Source organism: Corylus avellana, chromosome ca1 (assembly GCF_901000735.1).
Source record: "Corylus avellana chromosome ca1, CavTom2PMs-1.0".
In the NCBI taxonomy this organism is placed as follows: domain Eukaryota; kingdom Viridiplantae; phylum Streptophyta; class Magnoliopsida; order Fagales; family Betulaceae; genus Corylus; species Corylus avellana.
This window is the reverse complement of record NC_081541.1, coordinates 46,980,676-46,996,701: the sequence shown is the minus strand read 5'-3', so window position 1 is coordinate 46,996,701 and position 16,026 is coordinate 46,980,676. Positions and strand designations below refer to the sequence as shown.

Genomic DNA, 16,026 nt, shown 5'->3' with positions numbered 1-16,026 from the left:
ACCTCCAAAATTTAACCTTGATTCAAATCATACACTTGTTTAAAGCTAAACTCAATTGACTAAGAGTCTGTTTGGGATTACGTTTGAGAAATAAAGTTTTTAAGTCAAAAAGAACTTTTGGGCAAAAGCTTCATTTTTAAGATTTTATCAAAAATGCGTTTTGGCCATTTTTAATTAAGCTTTTTGAACCTTTAAAAGCGCTTTTAATTTTTTTACCAAACAAATATTTTTTTCTTCAAACTAGCTTTTTAAGTATTAAAAGTATTTTTAAGACTCTCAAACGCAATCCCAAATAGGCTTAATAAGTTTTAAAAGAACATAATTTCTCTTGAAATGAAAGGTATCTTCATATGAATAGCTTTGGCGTACACACACACACATATATATATATATATATATATATATATATATATTAATCTAAAAAAATATATTTTTTTTAGTGCAATTAAGTTGACAAATTACAAAATATAAGATTGCCAGCCTTGCGCGTGGGAAAGAAGATAATACTAAAAAATGTGAGGAATATATGGGGGCCGGGCATGCACCATGAGCAAAGTTTAGCTTATAATACTCAATGTGTGACTATATAATGAGAAAATTAATTCAACCACCGTCATGCATGATGTCAATGTGTATGGATAGAGGGGTAGAAAATATTAGCTCAAATATTATGTATAGAGAATTAAGTCAAAAGTTTCTGTTCAGCTTGAGCTATCAGCTGCATATTAATTACTAAATAATATATTACACATATGCATCTGATTTTATTATCATATGATAGAATCTCATTTGTCTCTTCTTGTCCCCCACAGTCACAACAAGTGCCCACCTGCGCGCCTGCTCGGGTCCTCAGGATGTGAGGGTGCAAGGTCTTAGGGCTAAAAATTATTTATACGACTTGGATTTAGTACGAATCCAATACAAAATGAATGTATTAAGTTTAAGAGATGTAACACGTTTAATTAAATGAGTTGAGTTATGATTGATCTATATAATCTTATTTATATGCTTCGATATGATCCGAACCCAACACAAAATTAGTGAGTTAGGATTAAAGAGTCTGATCCGTTTAATTACATAAATTGAGTTATGCTTAGTACGTCTATAGTCTTATACTATTGTCTAAACATGACCCAAACTTTATATGCAAATATGAATTGCTACCCCTATAATGGACCCTCTCTATAGGGCTGCCCGAATTACCCGCAATATCTATAAAGGTAAGAGGGTTTGGAAGATGTAAGCGTCCACGTCAATTACTTGTTTGAACTACAAGCAATTGGGCAAATCATGAGAGACAAGCTATAGTGAGGTATTTAGTATTGTGTTCACTGTATTCAAATTCAATTTTTACTTTCAAGGGTATGACTTTGACTTAAGACACCAATATTGAAGGATACATTCTCAAACCTTATCATGACCCACAATAACTCCCAAAACCATAAATTCTCAAACCTTAGTATGACCCACAAAATGTCAAAAACTCCTCTCTCTCTCTCTCTCAAAAGTAATTTCTTTATATGAGAATATTTAATTTAGGTGGAGTCTTGGGGTTAATGATGTATTATAAAGGGGTTTGGGGACTGTGATTAGTATTGAGGAGGTATTGGGGTAGTGCTCACTAAACCAAGAGTTTTTGGGAAATGGCTGTGGAACCAGAGAGCCTTCAATGGTCTCTACCTGTTCCCAGTGTTCAAGAGCTAGCAATCCAAGGGCTACAAACTGTGCCACCTAGATACGTAAGAGATGACACAGACATCATCATCACCGCTCCCTCCAATCCTTCACTTCTTGTGCCCTTGATTGATATGACCAAGCTGGTCAACCCAGACTCCCATGAGCAAGAGATTCAAAGGCTTCACTCTGCATGCAGAGAATGGGGCCTGTTTCAGGTAATATAAGATCATTAAAAGCTTGTTTGTTTACTAAATCATGCATGTTTATTGATTTTTTTTTTTTTTTTTTGTCAAGTGATGAAGAGATCTTTTGATTTAGTAAAACATGAAGAGATCCTTGTTTGGTAAAACTTTTTTAAATCATGTTTTTTGCTTTTTAATTGAAATTAAAGGCATCTTCATGTGAACAGCTTTTGCACAAACACACACACACACACACACACACACATATATATATATATATATATATATATATATATATAAAATAATCGTTCTTAGTGCAATTAAGTTGACAAATTACAAAATATAAGATTGGCCAGCTTTAATTTGCACGTGGGAAAGAAAATACTAAAAAATGTGAGAAATGGGGGGCATGCACCTTGACCAAAGTTTTATACCGTCATGCATGATGTCAATGTGTATATATGGAAAGAGGGAAGAGCATCCTAAGCTTCTGCCTAAGACTTGTTTTGTTTGGGTAGGTAGACTCTATGCGAGCTCTATAATATTTGTTGTTCGAATTAAATTATTAACAATTCGAATAGAAAAATTACTATACACTGAAATAAGTTCCTTTATTAAAATAAGTTTATGAATAGAGAAACATTACGAGGGAACTTAGCCAATATGTTGGTTTTAAGTTAGGTAAAATTATGAGTGCAATTAATGTGACTTTCTATTTTTCTCGTACTTTTTCTCCAAAGTCTTAATATCTTGAAATTCAATTCTTTGAATTTAATTTTTTTACCTAATTGGGGCCTTAAATATTAATGAGCATTGACCTATAAGTTTTTTTGTCGTAATATTATTTTGAGAAATGCTAGGAGTTAATAAATTTATTATATTTGACTCATATTTTCGTACAAATTCAATAGATCAACCATTAAATTTGTAGGGTCTACCATTAACTTATATGGGGTTCACAAATCTAATGATTGTTTCGTATAATGAAATTGGCCAAATATAGGAAAAATATTGACCCCTAGCATTTCTCTATTATTTTTTTAGGAGAATGTTAAGTGCTCTATTGATGTTCTCTTAGTCCTATGTGGGAAAAAGCAAAAAAGAAAGTGGTCATTATTTTTCTCACTCAGTTTTTATAAAATAATATCCACCTACGACTAGGAGAACACAACGAGAACACCAAGAGAGAACCTAACATTTCCCTTTTTGGTACCATAATTGGTGCCTTAATTAAAGAGCATTAACTAACTTTTTTGTCAAAACCGGAGCTTTAATTGTTTTTTTAATGAAAGGAAGGGACACACTCTATGCAATAAGAAAAATGATAAAGACACAACTTAAACCCAGCTTTATTCAATCCAAAAAGATCAAATGTTTATGTAGTATACGTGCATTAATAGATCAATCATATGTGATCATCTTAAAAAACCACATATACTAATCATTGCTACATCAAACATGTCCCTATAGTTTGTTTATCCCTTAATCTTGCAGATAATAAACCATGGAGTATCTGATGAATCGCTAAGCAACATGAAACAGCAAGTTCAAGGTTTTTTCGACCTTCCTTTGCAAGAGAAGAAACGATGGGCACAAAAACCAGGAAGTCTTGAAGGTTATGGCCAGGCATTTGTAACTTCAGAGGAACAAAAGCTAGAGTGGAATGACATGATCTTCCTCCGAAGTATTCATCCCCTTCAAAACAGAAATTTGGATTTCTGGCCAGAAAACCCTCCGGAATTCAGGTAAATTCTCATCACTAACCATGAAGTTTGACCAATTGATGATCACATTCTGATATATTCTCTCAAGTTTTGTGTATTAGGAAAGCATTGGAGACTTATTCTGAAGAAATGAATAGGGTTGCGGTTTCTATTGTAAGGTTCATAGCAATGGGGCTTGGTCTAGAAGCTCAAGAGTACTCTGAAACTTACAGAGGAGGAATGTGTGATATGAGGATAAATTGCTATCCTCCTTGTCCTGAACCTGAGCGAGTTGTTGGGCTTTGTCCACACATGGACATCTCTGGGATAACTCTCTTACTTGAGTGTGGAGACATGCCAGGATTGCAGGTTCTGAAAGATGGGCATTGGGTTGTTGTTGAACCCATCAATGGTGCTTTAGTTGCAAACCTTGGCCATGCCATGCAGGTACTGTATTTCTCTACATGCCAATATATATTTAAAAGAAGAAGTAAGATTGTTTGGGGAGGCATTAGAACATTAGCTCCAACTACATTAATGCACATGCACAACTATAACGACTTAGAAAAAAGGAATCAATGTGTGGACTAATTAACACCTATGAGTGATTTCAAAACGCACTTAAAGAAAACTCAATTCTCAAAAAAGTAGTTAATCATTTGATAAAATCACAATTCTAGCTTTAAAATCTCGTGTTTTTAAAAATGCCCTCTTGCGTGTTGCGCGAAAACATAACTATTTTCATGTTTCCAAGCAATACTTTATGTGATTTTGTCTAAAAAGTGTGTTTAGCTCGATAAAGGCTACCTTAGAAAAAGCAGCATTGACATATGCAGGGAAATATTTGTAGCAAACTTAGTATAGGATTTACATGATGATGCAGATAATGAGCAATGGCATATACAAAGCTCCGGATCACAGAGCAATGGCGAACAAATCGAAGCAAAGGCTGTCAATAGCTACCTTCTGCTATCCCAACTCGTCGGCCGATATAGGGCCAGCTGAGAAGCTCATCAAACCAGGAAGCCCACCTCTGTTCAAGACCCTTAAATGTGAAGAGTATTTTCACCACTTTTACAATCGGAAACTTGAAGTTTCATTCATTGATAGCTTGAAAATTTAGTGCCTAATGATACAGGTCCTGTTCTTGTATAAAACTGTTTCCTATGAGGCATTCGATGGATGCAATATGAATTTGGATTTTATTTCCAAGGAACACATTTAAAGTTTTGTGAGCATAAACATGAAATTTTAGAGAAGGAAAAAAAACAAATAAACCTGTTTGGTACCTAACTATTTGTAAATTCTGCGTACAGACGTCTTGGTGCAATGGAAACAAATGTTCCACAACACTAGTAATGCTTTCAGCCAACACCAGAGATTTTCCAACAACCTTAGGTAGTGTTCCAACATTAAATGATGCGACATAATTTACACTTTTAGATGCAACAATATTAAATTCTAACCTCTAGTGTTCAATTACGATCTGTCTGTTGTGAGTCCTTCGAGTACATTTCATGTCAACTTGGGACAATTTCCTTACCAGTAAATAGAAATGACATCTTCTCCTTTTGATTTAATTAATTCTGATGCATGAGGACCTTCACTAATTTTTACCATTTCGATATTTTGCGACTTTTGTCGATGATTACTCTACAGTTACAATATACTTAATAATATAAGTCCCTTGTATTTCAATCATACTTCTATCAAATTCAGTGATGTACTTTTGAAAGTCTCTTCTCTATTTCTTTTTCTTTCTTTGTTCACAAAAGAGAAAACCACGGAAAAGAAATTTGACATATAAGATCTGAGAAATGAAAGACACCGGAATCCTTCTGTACTAGAGACATGAACATCTTTAAGATCATATGATCATGGTGATATCAAATTCAGGTTATAGAACTGGATATAATAGGTCTTGTTCCTTTGCAGTTATTGGTCTATATCATCTTTTTTAGCTGTGACTTCGGCATATTGCCATTTTTGTTTCCTATACGCTCCCTGGCATTATGTCCTCCCCTCTCCCTTACAATTTACTGTGTTTCTCTACTGCTATGAGAAGGATACTGTAAAGTCATTGAAGACATTTGATCCCAGGATGTCAATTCAAAGGCATGGGATTGGACAAGAGTCTCATAGGTTGTTAGCTGCCCGTCTAACATCTTTTTAAGCTGCCTCCCTTGTTCTTCAATCCGTAACTGTATATCTTTTTGAACCTGAATGGAGAAGAATCCAAAAATTGCTGAGATATGCAGATAATATCAATGCTTGCATCACATTGAGAAAAAGTCCCAAACCTCCAATTGTTGGTGTAGGCGTTTCTGGACCTCTAGTTGCAGCCTCAAAGCTTCTGCTATCTGCGTGCCTCTGTTGGGATCAAGGACCAAGATGATTTTGAGATGTTAGTGAAAATTTTGATGCATATACACAGCTGAAGGAACCATGTATACACACACTCTCTCTCCTATCAATAAAGAATGAGGATAATTTTTTGTTCTTATTGTTTACTTTGATGACTTACGTTTTGGGATCAAACTGTGTCACAGGATTCATGTGGAATCTCTTGTCAGATTTCCCTGCATATGAAACACATAGTGCCTTCTTAGTTAACAAAGAAATATGACATTTTTGAGCATGAGACAATTAGCTAAAGATGAAGAGGAATGAAGGAACCAATTATTGTTATCAAACACCTAAAACTACACATTAAGAAGTTTAAGAGCTAGATGTTCTGCTTAAAAAAGAGCATCACAATGATCTTTGCAATACAAGGATCCAAAGACCTAAAATTAGTGACAGGCAAGTAATCTGGAATGCATTTCAAAGACACTTGCAAGATGTTAATTACATAGGTGTACATAATGACAGATAAAAGTTGTTATATCCTATAAGCAAATAATGAAAAAGAGGAAACAGTTTACAAAGCCCAATCTCATCAATTTTTTCCAAAGAGAACAGTTTTGCATTATATCATGTAATTGTATTCTTACACTCCAAGATGTGGTTGTTATTCACCCTAAGATATCTGACAATTTTAAATAAAAACTCTAAATGCAGAACAATATGGAATTTGTGCGATTCAATGGCTGATCTTGTTCAGCAGGTGTGAGGAGCTTTTACAATTCTCATATGTAATGGTGAGAAATTACAGAATTTGGATATTTCAGAAGTATGTTTTCTAGTATTAACTGGCTCTGCAACCTATTAGAATCTTGAATGTGCTTTTTTTAATTTTTTTGGATGAATGAATTTTGTTCAACCTATTAGAATCTTAAAGAAATTTTATTGACTAAAAATTCAAACCCTGAATCAGCAGCCTAACTGCACTCATAAAGATTGAAGTTAAATAATAATAATAATAATAATAATAATAAAGACTAGAAGTGCCTATTTGTTATGTAGTAGAAAGAAAGAAAAAAAATGAATCTATACATATGCTATCAGCAAATGGATGGATTCATAGAGACATGCGGAAATTGACTCATTCAATATTGATTAAACCTACAAAAGATTAATTAAGGATAAGAGACATGCTGAGAATTTGATGCTATTTGTATGTGAAGATCAAGGAGTTCCACTCTCTGGGAATAGAAGGTCTGGGGAGAAGTATGTACTCCCCAAAATTAACAATGAGCACAAAAACAAAGTTCAAAGGAAATAAATTTATAAACCAAGTAAACGTTTGGAAAGAACTACTCACCTGTAGATTCTGGAATGTATCTGGCAGTACGATATTTCTGGGAAAAGGAAGAAAAAGTTTGACTCAAAATGTTGGAAAATGGGAACTAATAATCAAGTTAGTTTTTGGACATTAAACCTGCAAGTGACTTTTAACTTGCAAGGTGGTTAATCCACTGATTTCCATCAGCTTAAAGATTTCCTTTGGAGTTGCCTCTGCAATCATCGGACAAATAACCTATCAGTCAGCAAACATCTCTTTGCCTTAAACATATGATGTAACACTTACTGTCGGCACCCCCAAGACGATTTACGCATTCAACAAATCGCTTGTGAAGATCTTGTGTCCACCTAATGCGTGTTTTACTCGAAGTTCCTGACCTTGATAAAACAGAATTATTCTGAGTGACAGAGATCCCATAAGGAGAATTAGGAGGTTGCTTCTCTGGGTGAAAGAAGGAGATTGGTTTTGGAAGTTGAGAGCTGTATGGATTAAAGCTAGCCTGTTACAAAAAGGAAAAACGAATCTTCAATCAAACTAGTCCCCTACATCAAGATTCGTAATGGAGAACACAGCATAAAAGAAAGATGAATGAACTCACCTCGTTCAACTGGTTACCCTCAAAACTTATATAGGTTGGCCTCCATTGCATGGTGTTATCTAATTCAGCTGAGTTCTGCAGGAGTTCAAAGAGGTGACTCCCTGGCAAATCACTATATAGGTTCTGAAACAACTTTGTAGAAGATCTGAGATTTTGATTGTATTCGAAGGAAAGTTTCAAATTGTTTCCTGCTTGAAGATCGAGGCTGTTTAGTTGAGAGCATGCAGATAAGGTATGGCCATGACAACCTGCTCGTGGTAAAGACATGCACTGTTCAGTTGTACTAAAAGAGGAAGTTGATCCTGCATAGCTAGATGTGATGCTAGTTATACTAGCATTTCCAAGATTCAGCTTGGTTGAACTTGAGCCTCCCTGAGAATGGAGGTGAAGTCCAACGTCTGAAGGTGGTTGTGGCGAAAACATTTCAGGAAAATCTCTAAGCACATTGAAATAATCATCATTCAACAGCTTATAGTTCTGTTCTTGGACCTTGTCACTCTGCATATTCATTTACAGTAAATCGAAGTGCATATACCTAATTAACAACTACAAGAACAAGAATATATATAAAAAAAAACTACAAGAACAAGAAGTTCTGCTTCTGCCACCAGCAGCAAATTTGCTTTGTCAAGTTTGTTTACCTTTTGGATTGACAGTCAGATATGCACTAACTAAACTATCTTTTTTTTTTCATCTAGAATATAAGCAGAGTAACAACACTTACAGAAATGGCAACAAACTACATCCTGAATTCTGTTACTTATAGAAAGGGCATTCCTTCTCTGTTACTAATGTGAAGAGCTTCAATAATAAGTAATGCAAAAAACTTCATGCTTTCATGTTGCTTTTCAAACATTCCAAGAAGGAAAGGTACAAGTGACCTTTAAGACACCCAAAGCCCCAAACATCTTTTAAAAGGGTCAGTACAAACAGGCAACCTAGTAATGCTCATTCCAGTTTTTGTATCAAAGGTGAAAGTTATGATGATTGGCAAGCCAATAAGTGCTCATTATCTTGTAAGTTTTACTTTTTTGGGAAAACTTTTGTCTGTATTATTTTTGGGGAAATCTGTTTTTGCTTGTATAATAGTGTGTCTCTAACATAATTTTAAGATGACTATATAAGTTGCACCTAGTTTTTTTTTTTTTTAAAAAAAAAAAATAAAAAAATAGGGTGTTCCTTAGCTTCTAAAGGAGTATGACAATGAAATACAGGAATCTGTACTTGGACTCAATTCTTCCTAAATGCATCCGAATCTTGTTTATTAGGATATTAAACACACACACACACACACACACATATATATATATTATACACTATATAATTAAAAAGATTCTTGTTTGACATAGACCATTCTAGGTACCGAGGCAACCATGTTGCTTATAAGGCCTTCTTTTGCTCTGTTCAACAGGGCCTTTTTCCTTCCAAGCTGACCTTTTGATATTTGAAGAGACAATAATATAATATTTCCTTCATCATCGCTTTCTGTTGACATGTTCCTAACGAAATTTTTTAATGCCATTGCAACTGTCAATGGGTTTAAAAAGACCAAATCTATTGAAGGGTCTACAAAAGATTCAAGTATCTGGATTAGATTGGCTCTAAATGAAAAAATAAAAAATAAAACGCATTTGCAGCTGCACAAGAAATTTAAACGGCTCCCTTACTGGTTAAACCTTAGTCATATTTGTTGAATTTGTTGATGCTGAGTAGAGAGTAGACTTTTGAGCACAAACAAGTTAAAAATCTAGTGAATCAATGTATCTGAACCCGATATGATACATTTCAGCGCAGATAAACAAATGTATGGGTATAGTATCATGTCTTCACTACCGACAGTATTGATATCTAGATTTGACGAGGGAGCTTGGGATAACTTAAGGGAATTCAAATTCTTCACAGTATGTTGGGCAAAGAAAGAAGTGGCTGGGGAGGAGGGGGAGGCACACAAGAACAAGTCTTAGAAGGAAATATGATACAAATTTCAAGTACAACTCACCCTTAAAAACTGACTTGCAATGAGATGATACTCAACTGCTTATTTACGCGTGTTTAAGATTGCACTTAAGTTATGTTGGACGCTTAGAATTGTAACATACCACCACGCTCCTCAACCAAGTCCATCCTCTTGAGTATCATCTAGAAGTACCATTTATATCCGAAGCTTGGCTTCTTTTTAATTGCATCCCAACTTGGTTTATCCGTAAAGTTCACCGCAGTGCAAATTGGACTGTGCATAACCTAGCGAGATGGGTTACGTCTGATAGTAAGGGAAGCATTCACATGCATTGGCTTTGTCAGCTGACTCAGCTACGTACAACTTCTGCCTTCTCTAGGAAACTGGATACGATGTATGGCACTTCACACAAAGCCATAAGGAAACTAGAATTTTTTTTAAAAAAAAACATAAAAAAATCAGTGTATACATTCTAGGCAGGTTTGTTTTTTAATTTGTGAGAGGGCATAGATAGGGCCAGCTATCAAAAACTTTATAATACCATTTAGAATTGCACCACCACAACCACTACATGGATGGACAAAAACTGTTCTGCTTTCTAGGTTTCATCATCAAATTGAATTCATTCCTTTTTGATCCCAAAATATTTAAATAAGCCAATAATATATAAATGATTCGTGCATATAGTTCATGCTCTTCAATGTAGCATTTCATTTTTCATATATAAGCTCACGATCATGGTTTGTTAATGTGTTTGTTTTCTGTTTGCATTTGAGAAGTGAAAAAAGTTTTTCAAAAGTTTACCAAACGGGCCTCGAGATTCTTCCTTTACCCACCATTTTCATACGAAAAATGAGTACCCCATTGGACTGTACCTCATTTTTACCGGCGCCAGCTGTGAATTCTAAATGCAATCACTCTTATTGATCCTATTGGATGTGGGATTTAACTTATTTAAGCTTTCGACTTGCTAGACTCAAGGTACAGTCCATTGGAATACGGCCGAAACCACCATTCCTGCAGGGCTGAGGCCCAAGATATCCCAAAAGGGATTGATTTTTACATAATTACAAACTGTTATCAGCAATATCCAGTCCAACTAAAGAATCTGTTACCAGTGCAAATCTAAATCAAGCAAGATGAAAAGAACCCAAGGATCTCCTAGCCTGCCAAGTGCCAAAACCACCACCAGTACCAAACACACTGACTGACTATTTTCTCAACCCAGCAATTGAGACATGCATAAAGTATACAATTGTAAGTGTCCACAATAACATGTGACAATGTTTCACTGCATAGCAAGATCTACAAACACAAGCACTCGAACAGCACGAATCAAGCCCAATAAGCCATACATTTATAAATTCTCTACCCTCATTTTTTGGACCAAGGGTGCCAAGAAAGATGCCGGGGTTCTCACAAAATACCTCCCTTATAGCTTTTCCAGATGGCTCAAGTCAAAAACCAGCCCATCCAGCAGGTTGAGAAGCTGGCTTGCTCTCCGTGATCTTTGCCTGACCAATGCGCTGTGAATTATATCCGTCACTGACGGGTCTTGGAATCTGATGGCTGGTAGTGGGGGCAGCAGAAAAACTCTCTGTTCCAAATCCCCAAGTATCAAAACCAGTATTTACTGGAGCAGCCTGCTTGTTCGGGTGACCATTTCTTGTCCTGACAGATTTTGTAGGCTTGTCCTTTGAAAGAAGCTGCTGTGACGTAGGTTCCTCAGCAAATGCATTCCATGGCTTTGGCTCTGGGCTCGCAGTATTCCAGTCAGATTCTTCTTGTTCTGGGTCCCAAACTGTTGCTTCAATTTTCTCCCTATGCTGTGACAAGAACAAATACTTTAAAAAAAAAAAAAAAAACAGGTATGATAGATGCAAAACCCATCCAATTCTGAAAGTTATAAGAATAGCAAAGACAATTCATATAATATGATACCAAAGGAGTCGCAACAGGCCGAGTTCCAGGCAAAGTTTGATTTTTCAAAGCATCTTTATTTGGTGATGGAGTTCTAGCAGAAACTGCTTGCTTCAGCTCCTGTATCTCCTGCCTTTGAGATCGACAAATGGCAGACAGCTTTTCAAATTTGGAAGTTATTTCAGCCTTCTCCAAGTAAGATTGCTTCAGCTGCTCTTTCAGCATCTCCACTTCAGCCTCTAATACTTCATCTTTTCTTGATTTGCTATTACTACCGCCGGGACTTAACTTATTGGTATCAAATTCAGCAACAAAAGTGTTAAAAGCCGCATCTTGAAAAGTAGCTGTGCTCTCAGTTTTTGATGGTTTTGGCCTCCCCTCTGTGCTGTAGTCTGTATCCTTCTGAGAAAACGTCATCTCAAAGTCCTTGGAAGGGCCATCACCAGACTTGTGTGACTTACCATGTGTATTTCTTCGAACAGCATGAGTTTCTATATTTGCCTCTTTTGCAGGGCTAGTATTCCTAGGTAAAGGATGGTTCTCTATATGAAATCTGTCGTGTTTTGATGTGCTATGGCTTGTTGGTTCTTCATCGAATTTGGGTCTTGTCCTGTCCTCAGCAGCAACTGAGACCTTGGCATGCTGCGTGGACCAGAATGCACCAAGCTGCCCCCCACCTCCCTCTGTCCTGGATGAAGGTTGTGATGCGTTTCTAGTTGGTTCTACAGACGAAGGTGGTGGTGGTGGACTTCTGCGAGGCACTGGATGTGCCTTATTTGCAGGCTTTACAACACCTGTTGAATTGCAATAGAATATCAATATCACTTCAACCGAAAGCAATCTTAGACATTTACAACATTTTCCAATATTAAGCACTCAAAAAAAAATTCTTTATTAATCTGAGCCATGTTTAGCACTGAGCTAGAAACCAAATTTAATAAATGATACCAAAGAAGAATAAAGTTGCATGCTAACAGATACACCTTTGACGTCCTCACCTTCAAGTATGTCCGTAGACTGCATTTCAGGTGGCCTATCAGGTAAAGACTTCTGTAAGTTAGCAGGTAACTGGTCATTAACACGAAACCACACCTGCAACCATAACAAAATGTCTCAGCATCAGTAAGCCGAATGTTAGTCTATGCACCTAAGATTACCATGGACAAGATGATCTAAAACTAACCTAAATTCATGGAGATGAATGGCCAATCAAGCAAAGCGCTTGCCTGCGTGATGTCTGGTCTGTTTTCTGGTGAAGCTTGGAGCATGTCTCTGATAAGGTCCGTAACAGATGAGGTATATTTAGGTAGCTCTGGAATGCGATAGTTTCCATTCAAGATTTGTAGCTTTGATTCTCCATCAAATGCACTTTTGAAGTAGCATATCCGAAAGAGGAGGCACCCAAGAGCCTGCAAAGTGACAGAGAAACATCAGTTCCCAGATGCACATTTAAATCAATTATCTCATTGTTTATGCGAATTATGAGTTTCACCTTGACTTACCCATATGTCTACCTTCTCATTTATAAGGTCTCTCCGATAAAGATCCCACATCTAAGTCAATAAAAAGAGGAAGACAGAAATCAAATAACTTTACCACCAAAGATCATAAATTTAACTTATATAAGAGCAAAGTTCTTTGTTCAACCTCAGGGGACCTGTAAGCAGGTGTTGTATGCTTCCTGATATTGTCTTCTTCGATACCCATTTCTTCAGGCTTCTCAAAGCGCTTGTGATTGGTAGAGGTGCTTCCATAATCACACAACTTCCACAATCCATCAGGCCCCAGCAGAACATTCTCAGCTTTCAAGTCTCTGAAAAATAAAATGAAGAAATATAAACCAATCACAAACATTTCTTGGCAAGATTCAAACCTGACAAATACTGAACATTAAAGCCACCTAGTTATTATCCTTACCTGTGTGCAATGGGCGGGGATTGACAATGCATTGCAAACACAGCATTACACACATCCCTAAAGATTGAGAGAACCTGTTTTTCATCAAAAAACCCAGATCCTCTGCTCTCCAGCACATTAACAAGGGACTTCTCACAAAATTCCATCACAAGGAGTGCTTCCTTATTCCGTCCCATATCCAGGACGGTATGCGCATAGAGTGTGACAACATTCGGATGTCCTTTGAGTGACTTCATCACTGAGATCTCTTTCACTACCAGGTCCAGTGATTCCTCATCATTACATATTATGTGCTTTAAAGCATACTGCTTTGAGACATTCACAGCATCCCGAGCTAAATAGACGCAAGAGAACCCTCCTTCGGCAATGGCATTTCGGACATGAATTTTAAGATTGCCAACATCGATAGAGCGGCCTTCAAGACCAGTCGGTTCTTTTTGCATAAATGGTTTGAACCTCCACATGATTGAAACAACAACGACAAAAAAGCACTACATATACAACGCAAGCCATCAGAGTCATTACTAACAGCACCAATGATATATGAGATGCAAACAAATTAAGCAATCCACCAAACCACCTCCGATCATCACTTAATGATTGAATTCAGGCGACCAAAATATATGCACAATAAAAGTAGCAAAAATCTAAACATTTCAGAACTGAAACAGATATATAAAGCAATAGATATCCTGTATATTTGAGAATTCAGACATTGAGACAACACATAACGAGAATTCAGCTACAAAGATGAAACATTTTCAGCAAAATCAATCGGGTCGAGAATTATGTTGATTAATTCAGAGAAAAATCTATCAAACTACCTTAATCATCATCAATTTTGGATCCAACAATGACATTCCCAAGTCCTTAAAGCTCTGATTCTGAATCGAAATGAATGACTATCTAACAAATATAGATCCGAACTATGCAATTAAACCTTAGCTACAAAAATTCAAGATCTGGGTCACAATCCAATAAGCTGACCTTTATGCAGAGACTCCAAAATTTCCAACTTCAATTCATTCTTTTAATCTAAAAAATCAAACTTGCAAAATCCACGAATAATATAAACTCAAATCAACGAAATCTTGTGCACCATAAATCAAAGAACACGCATCAAACCCCACACTATCCGAAATCATCGAGCTCAAACAAACTCCAACACAATCTAATAATCTTAAGCAAGACTTACAATAAACTTCTCAGAGCAACCGATTCAATCCAAAACTTCCTAAAAGACTCCATAAATTTTCCCACGATTTCTGGGGACCCAAACAGACTATGAGTGAATCTCTAGCAATGCAGTGAAATGAAAGGTGCAGATTGTCGTACCTGGCGGGATCGGAATTGAGTTAGCGAGAGAGAAAGAGAAACTGGGAGAGAAGCGTGGGGTAGGCTGATTCAGGATCGGATAGCACGAGCAATTGAAGCTCTGCACGTAGAGATCTGAGGGTTTACGTGCTGGTTCGGAAAAGCTAAACTCTCTCAGCTTTTTCTGGTTCGCACAGAGAGAATGGCAGTACTTAAGAAGGATAGATAGAGAGATGGATGCATAGGTGTGCTTACTGTTGGGAAAAGAAAAAAAAAACATTTTATTTTTTTATTATTTCTATTATTTCATTTTTTTAAAGAAAAAAAAGAAAAAAAAGAAATACACTTTACTTCCATAATTTACTTATCATTTCCTCCAACTATTATTTTCCTTTAATAGGGGATGGAGTTTGGTTGTTTTTGAATTTCGAACCAAGGGTGGTTGAGATTGAAAAATTGTTATCGAGCTTCGGCCGAAGAGTAATAATATAAGGAGAATTAAAGTTCTTCTAGAATTCTCTCAAATGTCACATCACATTTGGAAGAATTCTATAAAAACTCTAATCATCCGTATATCACTACTCTAAGCCGAATTATGTAAATTTATGTGTAAATCTTAAGGTGGCTCTAATTCTGGTTACCGTTAGGCTGAGTTGGATCTACGAACTCGAGAGGAAGGGCTTAAGCCGATGAAGTTCGTGAACCCTAAGTTTGTAGGGCTGGGTCAAGTCAATGATCTCTACATGTTTAGGCTCCGTTTGGCATTGGACAGTTACCATTTAATGGAAGAAACGATAGCAAAAATGGATTGATGTGAGAAAAAATATATGAATGTTTGGTATGAAAAAGAGAAATTTTTTTTTGTTTTGTATTAGTTTTTTTTTTAACAGTAATAAAAAGCTATTGGTGTGATGTAAAAAATAAGAATATTGAGAGTTAAATTTTTTGGATGAATAGTAAGGGGTTCTTGCCAAACGATACCTTAATGACCTTCAAAAGTGCAAATTTAAAACACGCAAAGGCTTCAGGTGGCAGATTTTGTAAGCCCTAACTCTAATTAGGAGCTAACTACG

The 16,026-nt window shown here is 36.3% G+C and overlaps 3 protein-coding genes across 3 annotated transcripts; 1 reads left to right on the top strand and 2 right to left on the bottom strand.

Annotated features, from left to right (window-relative positions):
• The first annotated feature begins 1,508 nt into the window (after positions 1-1,508).
• On the top strand, positions 1,509-4,866 carry LOC132167409 (oxoglutarate-dependent flavonoid 7-O-demethylase 1-like). Its single transcript, XM_059578377.1, has 4 exons — positions 1,509-1,892; positions 3,354-3,604; positions 3,685-4,009; positions 4,446-4,866. The coding sequence occupies exons 1-4, from the start codon at positions 1,644-1,646 to the stop codon at positions 4,683-4,685; spliced, it is 1,065 nt and encodes a 354-aa protein (XP_059434360.1). The 5' UTR covers positions 1,509-1,643; the 3' UTR covers positions 4,686-4,866.
• A 725-nt stretch (positions 4,867-5,591) lies between these two features.
• Positions 5,592-9,340, bottom strand: LOC132173793 (protein PHOSPHATE STARVATION RESPONSE 3-like). The gene is made up of 9 exons (XM_059585402.1): positions 9,209-9,340; positions 7,846-8,343; positions 7,533-7,746; positions 7,383-7,459; positions 7,266-7,302; positions 6,318-6,373; positions 6,087-6,163; positions 5,863-5,932; positions 5,592-5,781 (listed from the first exon to the last, which is right to left on the bottom strand). Exons 1-9 carry the CDS (start codon positions 9,338-9,340, stop codon positions 5,599-5,601), a joined length of 1,344 nt encoding a protein of 447 aa, XP_059441385.1. The 3' UTR covers positions 5,592-5,598.
• Positions 9,341-11,014: 1,674 nt separating this feature from the next.
• LOC132162149 (uncharacterized) lies at positions 11,015-15,167 on the bottom strand. Its single transcript, XM_059572414.1, has 8 exons — positions 14,975-15,167; positions 13,640-14,130; positions 13,370-13,535; positions 13,225-13,275; positions 12,949-13,131; positions 12,721-12,814; positions 11,744-12,516; positions 11,015-11,628 (listed from the first exon to the last, which is right to left on the bottom strand). Exons 2-8 carry the CDS (start codon positions 14,101-14,103, stop codon positions 11,260-11,262), a joined length of 2,100 nt encoding a protein of 699 aa, XP_059428397.1. The 5' UTR covers positions 14,104-14,130; positions 14,975-15,167; the 3' UTR covers positions 11,015-11,259.
• Between the last annotated feature and the right edge of the window lie 859 nt (positions 15,168-16,026).

Excerpts from the sequence above, each read along its gene's own strand:
- LOC132167409 (XM_059578377.1), top strand. The coding sequence starts at position 1,644 with ATGGCTGTGGAACCAGAGAGCCTTCAATGGTCTCTACCTGTTCCCAGT. Across the intron at positions 1,893-3,353 it reads GAGAATGGGGCCTGTTTCAG|ATAATAAACCATGGAGTATC; the intron begins GTAATATAAGAT and ends TTAATCTTGCAG. Across the intron at positions 4,010-4,445 it reads ACCTTGGCCATGCCATGCAG|ATAATGAGCAATGGCATATA; the intron begins GTACTGTATTTC and ends ATGATGATGCAG.
- LOC132173793 (XM_059585402.1), bottom strand. The coding sequence starts at position 9,340 with ATGTCAACAGAAAGCGATGATGAAGGAAATATTATATTATTGTCTCTT. Across the intron at positions 6,374-7,265 it reads ATACATTCCAGAATCTACAG|ATTACTTGCCTGTCACTAAT; the intron begins GTGAGTAGTTCT and ends AATGCATTCCAG. Across the intron at positions 5,782-5,862 it reads GCCTACACCAACAATTGGAG|GTTCAAAAAGATATACAGTT; the intron begins GTTTGGGACTTT and ends TTCTCCATTCAG.
- LOC132162149 (XM_059572414.1), bottom strand. The coding sequence starts at position 14,103 with ATGTGGAGGTTCAAACCATTTATGCAAAAAGAACCGACTGGTCTTGAA. Across the intron at positions 12,815-12,948 it reads ACAGACCAGACATCACGCAG|GTGTGGTTTCGTGTTAATGA; the intron begins GCAAGCGCTTTG and ends TTATGGTTGCAG. Across the intron at positions 11,629-11,743 it reads GGCCTGTTGCGACTCCTTTG|CATAGGGAGAAAATTGAAGC; the intron begins GTATCATATTAT and ends TTCTTGTCACAG.